This window comes from Pteropus medius, unplaced genomic scaffold (genome assembly GCF_902729225.1).
Source record: "Pteropus medius unplaced genomic scaffold, Ma_sr-lr_union100, whole genome shotgun sequence".
In the NCBI taxonomy this organism is placed as follows: Eukaryota; Metazoa; Chordata; class Mammalia; order Chiroptera; family Pteropodidae; genus Pteropus; species Pteropus medius.
Window position 1 is genome coordinate 11,715,336 of NW_024342474.1, and position 13,488 is coordinate 11,728,823.

General features: G+C 33.0%; 1 protein-coding gene across 1 annotated transcript; it reads left to right on the forward strand.

The window, feature by feature from the left end:
• The first annotated feature begins 64 nt into the window (after nucleotides 1-64).
• Nucleotides 65-12,049, forward strand: THAP2 (THAP domain containing 2). The gene is made up of 3 exons (XM_039866024.1): nucleotides 65-595; nucleotides 5,972-6,167; nucleotides 8,186-12,049. Exons 1-3 carry the CDS (start codon nucleotides 525-527, stop codon nucleotides 8,573-8,575), a joined length of 657 nt encoding a protein of 218 aa, XP_039721958.1. The 5' UTR covers nucleotides 65-524; the 3' UTR covers nucleotides 8,576-12,049.
• The last annotated feature ends 1,439 nt before the right edge of the window (nucleotides 12,050-13,488 follow it).

Sequence of the window (13,488 nt, forward strand, 5' to 3'; positions counted from 1 at the left end):
GACAACGCAATCGTTGGCGGGACGTGTAGTCTTTCTTCCCTCTCTTCAGATTTGTCTCCACTCCACAGCTCACACCTACCTCAGACTCTGGATAGGGATATCTGGGTGCGTGGTGGGGTGGGCGGTGTTCTTAATCTCCGCCTGGAAAGAGTTTCTTAGTAATGGTGGGAGGGGGTGGGGAATACCTCTTTTCAATTGCTCGGAGGACGGCTGCCAAAGAGATGCAGTAGTCCCACTCCCTTTTAGGTGTCAGGGAGGAGTCGAGTTATTTCCGCCATGTTGGTGAAGGCAAAGAAAGGCGACTGAAGCTCCAGGACTGTCAGCTCTGCTGGCTCAAGTCCGCCATATTAATAAAGAAAACGGGAAGGTTGACACTACCCAAACACACACACCCCTACCTCCCTACCCCGCTCCCACGACTCGGTGGGCCCTTCCCCTGCCTCACTTGCCCAGTCGCCCGAAGGAAGCGTTAGCCAGCGCCTCAGAACAGGCTTAAGACAGCGCCGAATGAGGGGGAAAGGGAAATGCCGACCAATTGCGCCGCGGCGGGCTGTGCTACTACCTACAACAAGCACATTAACATCAGCTTCCACAGGTAACCTGGGCAGGGAATGGGGGTGAGACGTAAACGCGAGCTGCTAGATCTTGAGTATTGCTTGTGTGGAAGGAATAGTAAGTAGGGTTCTAATTCTAATAACTTCCTTACTTGGGTGGTGGTAGGGAAGCATTTTATTTACCCTTTGTGTGTGTTATCTCAAATCTGTCTCAATTTTTCTCTTTTTTCGGGGAAGATTTATTTATAAAAGAAATCCAAGTTCTGTACGGTGATTGCTCCTAATAGAAAAAGTGACCAGAGGATACCTTCATTTTTTTATTCTTTCACTCCCATGTATTAGACAGGTCTTGACATTAATGACGCCAGAGGAGGAAGCGAGATCTTCCTACTGAAGTCGGCAATCACCTTAAAATCCTACTGTGTTCCCGTTAAAATTACGAAATTCTCACTAGCTGAATTGACATGGGAAGCATTTAGATTTCTAATAGTCACATACAATAACTGCGGAGGAATTGAGTCATCACTGATTATCACAGAATTAAGCAATATAAATGAAAGTGCGAAAGATAAGCTTTTTAATTAGAACAGAGTAATAAAAAGAATTTAGATTTTGTTTTTCCTTCGTTTGCTGGAAGAGCAATCAAAATTCTTCGGTTCTGTCAAATCAGAACTCTTGTAAGCACTTTGAACACTACATTAAATATAAGTACTTGGTAAATGTTTATGTTCTCTGCAACTGCCTGCCATGTGGCTGAAGAAAAGAAGCATTAAAAAAGTTTAGTGCAAACAGTTCTGATTTTATATACCTCACAACTTAATATGGTCTTAGAATGTAGAAACTTATATCTTTGGCCTTTTCTCCATTATAACTAAATGTACCACCTTATTAAAAGTTGCCACTTAAAAAAATCTTTGTGATGTTTCTGTTTTTTAGCTATTTCATGCAAATGAAGTCTTTATTCATACATCCATCAAATGTGTACCGTGTTCTTATTTGCCTAACATTGTGCTAGGGATCCAGAAAATTCTTAAACTCCTGGAGTTTAGAGTGTATTGAGAAAGAAAGACATAAATAATTTCAGTTAAGTGCCACGGAAGAGACATTCAGGGAGACCACTTAGCCTTGGAAAGTCAACACTTCTCGAAGGATGTGAAATTTCAAATGAGATCAAAGAATAACAGATTTGTTCCTGTATGCTCCTTTAAGAATTTCCTATTTTATACAATTAGTATTTGAGAAGCCAGAGAAGGTTTTAAAAGAATGGCATGATTAGATGTGCATATTAAAAGGCCCTCTGGCTGCAGTGTAGAGAATTATAGTTTTATTTAAAGTGCTGGTCAAGCATCATCAAAAGATTTTGATGAGAAAGGAGCTTTTTAAAGAATTTACCTACTGTTTCACAGGGAAGTTCTGCTACAGTGTCATGTGAACTAAACAATGTACTTCATTGCTAGCACCAACCATCACTAGAGAAGAAAAAGTGAGAGCTGATAGAGAAAAAAGTTGAGAACCTGTAGTAAAACAAGGATGAGTACCCAGTGGCCTAGACTGGAGTGGTACTGACAGTAGGGATGGAAAAAAGTAGACAGATTTGAAAACTGAGGAGAAGCTACTGTATTTGGTAATTTGAATTAGAAGATGAGGGAAAAGGAGGAGTCAAGGCACCAATAATATTGAATGTTTAAGAGATGAACAGTAGTACAGTATGCATACCTCCTTTCCACATTTGACCATTTGCCTCCTATGAAATTAACATCTTGTGTAACCTCAGAAATTTAGGTCTTAAATTACTTATAAAAATACATTTTTATTTCCTAAATACAAACAATATTAACTCCTCTCCTAGAACATTGGTAGATTCCTTTATTCCCAAGTACAATTTATGTTGCCTAAACTTGACTCTCCATTCTTCTTACCCACTCCTGTGTAAGTATCCTCAGTAATCTTCTGAAACAGCAATTACTAACATGAGTCATCACTCCTACATTCCTCTTTCAAATACTATCTACTTTTGAATTATTTGACACTAATTTGGTGGTCTTCATCTTACTTCTTCAGCCTATCTTCAGTCTCCTCTGCTAGATCCTCTCCTTGTCCCCTGACACTCTTAAAAAGATTTCAACTTTTTCTGTGGTCTCAGGTAACATTTACTTGATGCCTCCCAAGTAAGTATCTCCAGTCCAAATCTCTCTAATGAGATTCAGACCTATAGGACAAGTCTCAGTTTTTCCCTGGTCTCCAGGGTAGGGAATAGCCCTGATTTGTAATATTTTCCCAGTTTCTCTGATATAAAGACTCATCACGGCTGATTTCAAGCTATCAATATGACATCACTGATCATGGAGTTGGGAAGAAATGTGCAGCACCACATTATATATAACATTTATACCACACATACAATAGGTACAATCTTAAGGGTATAGGTAATGCTAAAATAATTAGGAGGTAAAGAGGTTTTAGTATTTATTACCTTTGTTTTTATTGCAATTTTGCATTGTTTTTTAATAATGGCTGTCTTTAACAGCCAGTTGAAACATTTTGTTAACAATCAGCTCTCAAAATTAGGCTTTTTAAAGGCTTACTAATGCCATTTTGGATTAAGTTCAAAATTACTCTTAGAAGGCCCTCCAGCATCATTTCATGTCATAACACTCTTCCCTGTCCCTAAAATACTCAAAATCTTCACTACTCCCACTCTAATTCCCCTAGCTAATTCCTACTACCTTAAGGCTTCCTGAGAAAATTAGTTCTTCCAGTTTCATGTTTCCATGTGACCTCATACTTACCCTTTTATAGTATTCGTGATACTTATAATTACTTTTACAATAACAAGTAGCATTTATTTCATATTTACTATCTACTATGCCCTGGGCTAAACATTTACTCACATTGTCTTATCTAATCCCTAGAACCACCCTTGGTACCTTTACAGATAAAAGGCCTAAAAAGGTTAAATAATTTGCCTAAAGTCACTTAGCTATTATGTGAAGGAGCCAGAATTGGCAACTTGGTTTGATTCCAGAGACAATGTGTTTCAACCACTGTTTTCTACTGCATCAAGCTATTCAATTCTCTATCTTCCCCATTACAGTAAACCCTTATGGAAAGAAGGTATATACCATGAAAGTAGATCAATGTGTTTTGTTTACCACTATGTCTTCAGTGCCTAGGACAGTGCTTGGAATATAGGAGGCATGTGGTCATTTATTAAAGACTCAAGCAAAATAGCATTGTTTAAAATATCGAGTGGTATTTCCAAAACATCCAATGTTTCTAGAAGTCTAGTTCTATTATTGTATAGACAAAAATATATACGTTACCACCATGTTAATTTTTTAATAGTTACAAGATGATTTATTATTACTTAAATTCAGCTTATGGGCTACATCTACCACCCTTTGAATATGCTGAGAAAAATTCAAACACATAGAAAACATGATTAAGGCTGATGCTATAAAAAGCATTATCCAAAACTACATATAAAATTGTTGATTATTCTTATTCTAACACAGATAACTAAAGATTATTTAGTAATGCTAAACTAACAACGCCCCCCCCTTTCATTGATTCACTCAGGAAAGTTTATTGAATGCTTACTTAACAGGAAAAAGTAGTGAAAAACATAGCTCATAACCAGGAGAAACTTAAAATCTAGTGGTAGAGATAGATAAGTAAGCAACTAGAATACAGTGATGTTAGTTCTGTATGACAGGAATGTCTAACCTTTGTCTTCTGATCCTGAAAAACTTCTTTGGGAAAATGAGATTCCTAAACTGAATCTTAACTAAGGAAATAAAATTTGGTCAAGTTAAGGTTCAGTTTGAGGTATTTCATAATTAGGGAGCTAGTTTTAAAAAGAACTTAGAAAAGGTTAATGATATCTGAAAGTGTTCATAAATCTGAAGAGTCTTATACATATAATATAATGATAGTATTTACTTATTCTGAGTCTTTATTGAGGCCCCAACAAACAGTTGAGAATAAGTTTAATGCTTATAAACTAAAGCTTGATTTTTAGCTTAGGCCAAAGGAAACATTTCCAAACCATTAAATACTGGAACAGAGATCTTTGAAATGAGAGTACATTATTATTAAGAGGTGAGGGCTAGGCAGAGTAGATAAATTCTCCACCAGATATTTCTAATGAAGTAGAAAAAAACATGAAAACACATGATCTGTAGAGTGACATACAAATGTTATTATCTTCAGATCAGTATGTTTGGGGTTTGGGGATACGGACGGGTGATGGGAGGGTGTTTACCAGTAAATCTATGCTTTCATCTCTTTGTGCCTCTACTGCTGGTAATACAAGCAAATCTATATATCTGATAAAGCCAAAGCTGTTACCTAGTGAAGGCTTCAGCTGGGGCTTCTATGTCATATGATCTAACATTAATGGTTCTTTTTAAACACTACTCAGTTCATAATTAATACTTAAAGCATAAGATAATCAAACTGAGAAAGAGTTAAACTCAGGCTTGTTACATGTGTTGATTCTTATGGTTCCAAGTCAGTCAACACAGTTACCACTAGAATTTTTAGACAGTCCATTTTTCTCTTTAACTGAGTACATATTAGTATATTTTATATTTTGGATTTGAAATAAATATGAAAGGAAAAACATTCCTGCTGAGGTTGTCAGCAGCATTTTACTTTTTGTAATAATTATGCTTTCTACTGTATTACAATAACTTAAGAGTTCATTTTTTTAAATATGCAGCTTACATGGAAGTAATGCAGTGAATTATTAGTATGTATCGTTTGTACCATATTAAGAATTTTGTTGAGTCCTTATTGTTTGCAAGGCACCGTGCTAAATTTTAAAGATAAATAGATGAAATGATAAAATAATCCCTGTCCTCAAGGAATTTATAATCTACTTTTATTTCAGTGGAAATTTATTCAAATGGAAAAATTACAAAACAGTGAAAGAACACAGAGGAAGGAATACCAGAATTTGTCTAGGCTTTCCTTGATAAAATTTGACCTGTAGATATCTGATTTGTCTTGACTCTGTATATATCAGCAGCAGATCAAAGCATTATGAAGTTACTCCAGCTTATGGGTCTATGTAAACTTGATCTGGATCAGCTTAATCTTATATTTTACTACCCATGTTAAGAACTAGGCAAGGAAGAAAGATCTCTTTTTAAAACCCTGAAAAATAAACCACTCAAATCATAGTAATTTATTTATTTTACAACTTATAAAACTTAGCATGAATTAGTTTCTGTTCCAGTGTCAGGATATTGAGAATTTAAATTTTTATGTGTAAATAGAAGTTACTTTTAAATCAACACCTCTTAAAATTTATTTTAATCATTTAGGTACAACCAGAAGTGTGATAGTTAGAATTTGAGTTGTCTGAGTTGTCTTTTTTGTTTTGTTTTGTTTTGTTTTGTTTTGTTTTAAAGGTTTCCTTTGGATCCTAAAAGAAGAAAAGAATGGGTTCGCCTGGTTAGGCGCAAAAATTTTGTGCCAGGAAAACACACTTTTCTTTGTTCAAAGCACTTTGAAGCTTCCTGTTTTGACCTAACAGGACAAACTCGACGACTTAAAATGGATGCTGTTCCAACCATTTTTGATTTTTGTACCCATATAAAGTCTATGGTAGGTAATGTTGCTTTTTTTTTTTTACCCCATTTTTAGAATCTGTTTTCATTTATATGATTCAGAATATACTGCAATTCATATAATGATATGCCTCAGGAAAGTTGCACAATTTCCTCTTGTGCAGTAAAGGTGCAAGCTAGCATTAGAGCTCAGGTCTCCTGATTCCAATATCTTTTCCCTGATCCAAATTATTTTCTTATACTGAAATTTTACATTACTGTCAGTTATTATCAATAACTGAACCATTGGTAAAACTGAATAATGAGTAATGAAACCTCAAGCGCCACTCTGCTCTTATTTTAAGATGACATACAAAAACATGTGCTGAGTTCTTTAAGAGTACTACACTCAAAGAATACCAGAGCCACACCAAAGAATATAAGTTCAGAAGGAGGTATCACCGAAAACTTAACCGAGTTCAGACATTTAGGCTGGGCTTAAGCTTGGAGTTTAGAATTTAGGAGAGGGTACTTAGCATACAACAATTGCAATCGCATGATAAGAACAAAAACCATTGGGTTGAGGAGTGAGTGGAAAATAATCAAATGTTAGCAAGTGATATTTAAAGGGAAAGAGAAAATTGAGATAGAGGATGAATGTATTAAAACAATGTTTTATGTAGTTAGGGAAGATCTGACCAGAGAGGAAAAAGCTAGCTAAGAAAGATGGGGTCGCCAAAAAGTAAAAAGGGGTAGAATGAACAAAAATAGAAGGCTTAACTTTGAAAAGTAGGACTGGCATCTTTTCCTCTGAGAAAGGAAAAACACTACTTTTCTTGAGTTATTTGTGACAGTTAAGTTTATAAATATACAAGAGTTAATATCTGAACAGGAGAGGAGATTATGGTAAATATAGTTTTCACAGATATTAGAAAAGCTTTAGAAGGTCAAGAACTTTGTCTTTTTTACTTCTGAATCCTCAGCACCTCAAGTAGTGCCTGGTACATAGTACACACTCAAACATTTATTGAATTTCAGGTATACCTTACATGTGACATTTTGATCATTTATTCATTCAGCAAGTATTTACTAAACTTTATGTTATGTCAGAATCCAAGTTAGATGTTGGGAATAGAAAGAACAAAAAAGGGTCCCCGTCATTTCTCCTAGGCAGAGAGAATACCAAATGTAGGTTTCATGAGGACAGGAACCATGTTTTTGTCCCCAAGAACTCATAAATAAATTCCTGTGTTTCAATAAATATTTGTTGAGTAAATGAAAGACACAAAATTATGAGATTATGATACAATCTGGGAACTACAAGTGGTTTAGTATTGCCGGAGTATAAATCAAGATCATGAATGGTAGAATGGAGTAAGATCCTACATGGTATAGTATTTTGGTATAGTATAGGCTTGATGTGGGCAGTAGCATTAAGAATGCTAGAGAGGAGATGAATCATGATAGAGATATATAGGGTATAGAATAGGGCTTGATGACTAATTGAATGAAAGAGATAAAGGGAAAAGAGGGTCCTCAGGTTTCTGATTTGGGCAAAAAGTTTCTAGCCAGATTTTAAATCCTTGAATGAAAGCTGTAACTGAATAACAAGTAAATCTATTCAGGAGCTTGATACTTGGGAATATGTTTTTTATTAAATAGGACTCAAGTTCTGAAATATTAATCAATTGAGAGAATATATTTACCTAAAAAAGAGATCAGATTAGTATCATAGATAAACCAAATATCTAAATACATTATATTGGCCTTAGTGAGGATTTTTAAAGTCTCCATAGAATCATACTCAGTAATTTGGAAGAGACCTTAGAATTCCATTGTCTATTTCCAAACCAATGTTTGTATCTCTCTGGATAAGGAAGACAAAATGTAGTAAGTGGCTGGAGTTAATCCAACCAATTGAGAAACTTGAATCCATGATTACATGAGATGGGCTGCTGATGTTTCCTGTATTTTAAAATCAGTATTTAAAAGAGCTCTTATACAAAACTGAACAAAATGTATTTATTAGTGATATTCCATAATTTATGTTCAACCCTCTAATTTTATTCGGCTTAGAAACTCAAGTCAAGGAATCTTTTGAAGAAAAACAACAGTTGTACTTCAACAGGACCACCTAATTTAAAATCAAACATTAGTAGTCAGCAAGTACTACTTGAACACAGTTATGCCTTTAGGAATCCAATGGAGGCAAAAAAGAGAATAATTAAACTGGAAAAAGAAATAGCAAGCTTAAGAAGGAAAATGAAAACTTGCCTACAAAAAGAACGCAGAGCAACTCGAAGATGGATCAAAGCCACCTGTTTAGTGAAGAATCTAGAAGCAAATAACTTATTACCTAAAGGCACATCAGAACACATTTTACCAACTGCCTTAAGCAGTCTTCCTTTGGAAGATTTCAAGATTCTTGAACAAAATCAACAAGATAAAACATTACCAGTTCTCTAAATCTAAAACACATCAAGAGTACCTTCATTTAAGATTAGCCTGCAGAGAACTTAATGCCCTTCATTCTACTCAAAGGTAACGATATTTAAGGAAATCATGCCAAAATTGGATATTTAATAAAGTTTTACTTGAAGTAATATTATTACTGTATAATTTATGAAGACTTGATTACAAAAGAAAAATGGAGAACTTTTTATGAAACTTTTTTGAAAAAGAATGGAAGTGCCTTACATGAGAATTACATACTTAAAAATTTTGCTAGGAAGTTATGTTTCCAAGATGTGTTTTGTTTTCGTCTTTTTAAACTACTTTTAAAAGAACAGTCCATGACAAGTAATGTGTTTAATTTATATTTAAAAAAATTTTTTTGTGTGTACCAAAGTTGGGATTTTACATTCTAAATAAGATGCTAAGTAGGAGTTAACCAACATTAAATATGACTTTAAAACTGCTGGGTTTTGTATTAATTAAATTATTATTGGCACTGTGATTTGGAAACTTTATTTTTAGAAAAGCCTGAAGTATAGGGCAAGTTTTTTTATTTAAACTTCTGTATCTTTTTAACAGTAAAAGTGAGCTAATCACGACCTCCCTTATAAAAATATTAATTTTTAAAATAGGTTGTAAAATATTTCAAAAATATTTTTGAATGTGAAGTACCCTTGAGTCATCTAAGTTACGTAAAGCCTCAAGTACTTCTAGACTAGTAAAAACTGGTAGCAGATTATATATACCTTCTAAGAAAATATGTTGTAAAATAAGAGATCAGAATCTAGCTTTTACCTTAATTAAACAAAAAGATAACTGTATACTACTTTTACTCATAATAAAAATACATTTTTAATTTCAAAATTGATGCATTAGTAAGCAAATATGCCACCAAGTTCCATGTTAAGAAACTCTCTCTGCCTTCGTATTATGTCGATACCAAAACTTTTAAGCTTTTTTCCCCATAAACCCACAATAGAATTTAATCATAGAAAAGTATTTGCCATATTATATCTTTACAACTTATAACTTAAAATGAGATCAATTTGTCTTACACATCAGCTTGCTTTCTTCTTCCTTTTTAATGAGAGTCAAATAGAACTACCGTACTACATAAGGGAAATGAAATGTAGTTCCCTATAAAAATACATGTGTCTGTGAATAAAGCTATGCAAGTGCTAATTATTTTACAATATAGAAGATCAAAATTATTCTTATAATTGCCACTTGAACAATTAGAGTTTGCCTTACTTCACCAGATAAATGTTTAATGAACTTTTTCCTTCAAATAGCTTTGCTCAAATCATGCAAAAATTTATTAAAGTATAAGTTATTCAATCCTGATTCAAATGTCTGACACCCCATATGAGAGTAGCATATATCTAATTATAAATTGCTGTAAATCTTTATAGAAGTTAAATGCTACTTGATGAAAAAATAACTTTTTTTTTTTGACATTTGCTTGGATCCTACCAAAAATCTTTTTACAGTATTAGCACCCCTCTTTTAATAAAGAATGCCTCCCAAGCAACTAGATTTCACAAAGGCAAAGTAGGAAAAGTCTGTTTTAGTCATCATCAGGCACTTACAACAAATATTTATGAAAATCCTTTTAAGTATATTGTAAACCTTTTTAGTCGTTGCATCTGTATCTTAAATATTGGATGTAGCTCCTTGGAATTGTCATTACATGTTTGTTTTTTTCTAATATGGTTTCAAATATCTTTTTACCAATACATAATCATCAGCAAACATATTCTCACTATATCTATAATTCAAAATAAGTTAGGCAAATAATCATTTATATATAAACTATGTTTTTCAAATATAAACTTTCATGTGGTTCAACACCCTTCTCCAATACAAAACAAAACACCAATTAATGTAGGCTGGTTCCTATCTACAATAATATTTTGGAATCTAAAAAAAAATCACAAAAAGAAAACAATATAAAATACAACAAGCTTTTGACAAAGTTAGTCTTCATTATTTGAGACCACTGAATAAATGAGCACTAAGTAATTTTAAAGTAAAAATATTTTATTTTCTGTCATTTTCATGTTACCATCCTGATAACATGCTCCAAACGTTCCCTGCATCAAATTCTTTAATTAACATACATTTGTGGACTTAAAACTAGTCTCATTCATAGAAAAAAACCTAAAAGGAATCTTATAAAATCTTGTTTTCAGCTTGCTGATAAATTTATCACTTTGACCATATATCATAAAACTAATCAAAATTATGATAGCTCTTTGTTCTCTGCCGAACATAACATATTTCCTGTTCCTTTAATGTCTGTCATTGTCATTCATTCTATGTCTAGTATGCACTAACCTCTATAAGGAACTCCAAATGAATATGATCCAATTTTCTGCCCAAACTCTCCTGGGAGAAAAAAATAAAAATTATTTATCATACTATGTGATAAATGTTTTAAAAGACGTGTGAAGTGCTTTGGTAAATGGTGTAGAATTGGGATTTAATGTAAACAAACTTCAGACCTTTTTATTATAAAATACTTTTCTTTTGAAACAGATTTCTTCTTATGACTTAACCATAGGAAGTAGAAGGTTGTTGGTGTTGACCTGCATTACATAGTGTTTTTTTAAATGAGTTTTAAGGCATTTTTCCAATTAAAATGAACACTGAACAAATTTGTTCTTAATGGTATATTTGTTAACAGGAAAGCAACTAAATAAAATATTACATCAAAGCCAAGTTATTGGAGTTTATTTGACATTTGATATCTACTAACAGATCTTTAGCTCACAGTCTTAAAATTAACAAAGCACTGTGGCACCCATTAGTTCTTTTGTTTTTTACAAATATTTTGTGTGGTAGGTGGTATCTCCAATTTACAGATGAAGAAATCCTTGTCGATGTAATTATTCATTCAGACATTTATTGTGTGCCAACTAGCACAGGGATAGGAATGGTAGTAATCTAGGAAGTTCTAGATTGAACACCAGTCTTCAGCCTCTAAATCTACTCTGCCCAACACATAACTCTCTGAATCACGTTGTTAGGATAGGTTATGTGTCTCAAAAAAAAATAAAAATTTTACATATATATAGTAAAGATATTCTATGAAGTCATTGTTGCTCTTCTCTAAGTAGACTTTATAATGTTGGTATTTTATGTCATTTCTCAATATTAGAATACGGGTAAATTTTAATTTTGGTATAATATAGAAAATGGTTTAACTTTATGCTAGAAAATGGGATTCTTTTGGTATTTAGACAGTTGGAAACTTTCTAAAATTAATGATTTTATAATGTACATTAAACAACTGCATATTATATTCACAAAATGTAATCTAAGTATGTTGATATTAAAATCTTTTTTCCAAGGACATTACTATCATGCCTATTATTTCATAAAAATGTACATATCTGTGGAAGTCCTTCCCCTAAACTGACCTTCTAAAATACTTCTATAGAAGTTCTCTCTAAATTGAAATAAACTGTAAATAAAAGAAAGTTATATAAAGCCTGGAAGAGGAATTATTATCATTTTTGTTGCTTGTTATACTTAAACATACATTAGAGATTATTTGCACCTTTTTAAATGCCAGTTATTTATGCAATCTAAACCAGATAACGAAGGGCTATTAAAATTCTGTCTATCCTGACAACAATTTGACGCTAACACAAAGATTTATTTGTAAATATGATTATCAAAGCATTATTTTAATAACAAAAAGGAAATGTGATTTTTCTTAATTTTTTTCTGATTTTTAAGGTATTGTCTAATACTTTAATTCAAGACATACTATCTTAACATTCATTAAGAGACATTGAGTAAACTAGGATGAACCAGATAGACATGGTCTCTGTCCTCAAGGCTACCCTGCCCTCACTGTACGGTACCCTCTTCCTAATGTCCTTTTACAATGAGTTGAATCATACAACAAATCAGTCTTCAATTTGCTGCCTAGGATTTTAAAATTTGTGCTCTAAAAGTTTTTTTTTTTTTAATATTTAGGTTTAATGTCCGGAAAGTAGATATGTACCCCTCACATGAATTTCCGGTTTAATTCGTTAGAAAATATTTCAAACCTATTTCTAACTCTTCTCCATTCTTTTGAACTTCCTATTTTAATGCTCTTAACCACCAAACCTTTACAAATTGCCCTTCTCTTAGCTTGGTTACTTAACAAACTCTTTGTCATCTTTCAAGTCTTAGCTATGACACTCCCTCTCTCTGTCACCAAAGTGACATAAATGCCTTACTCTTTGATTCCTGATTTATACATAACTTGGATATACAGTCATCATATTATTATAATGTAATTGTCTACATATCTATTTTCATCTATGTTCCTTCAAGGCACTGTGCTTTGTTCTTTTATTTGGCCTCTGGAATCTAACGTATATATTAGGCATTCAAATATTAGCAGATTTCAGAATATCTAAACCACTCCTTTGGCTTAGATTCAAAGGGATTGTACATAGAATCCGCTTATATTTTCCTAACAATGGTAAATGTTTTTTGCCATTGCGATGATTTTTATAATTGGTGTTAAGTACCAAATGTCTGTCCCAGAAAAATCCAAACTTGTTTACATCAAAAAGCATAAATAGGTATTTATATTGTTACATTTAAAGGTTATTAATGCAACAATGAAATTTCAGTCTGTTGGCTCTGATTACTATAGAAATTCTCAAATTGTCCTATTTTCTAAGGGAAAGCAATCTGTGGTAAAACAATTAACTGTTGTGTAATGGCCTGCTGAAATATGAAAGGGTTAAAGAATAATTAAAACCTGAAACTGGACAAAGGAAGTCTATAACTTAGGCCTAGTTTCTGGAACCCCTAACCACATTCTGTTAATCATGAAACTTGTAACAATGAGCTCATACGCTAACTGCCAATTTTAGCCTGTGTAACCCTGCTTGCTTGCGTGGCATGAAAAATAATCA

What these genes read in the sequence shown, in the direction of transcription:
- THAP2 (XM_039866024.1), top strand. Translation starts at nt 525, where the DNA reads ATGCCGACCAATTGCGCCGCGGCGGGCTGTGCTACTACCTACAACAAG. An exon ending in ATTAACATCAGCTTCCACAG is followed by an intron (nt 596 to 5,971) that starts GTAACCTGGGCA and finishes TTTGTTTTAAAG; the next exon opens with GTTTCCTTTGGATCCTAAAA. An exon ending in GTACCCATATAAAGTCTATG is followed by an intron (nt 6,168 to 8,185) that starts GTAGGTAATGTT and finishes TATTCGGCTTAG; the next exon opens with AAACTCAAGTCAAGGAATCT.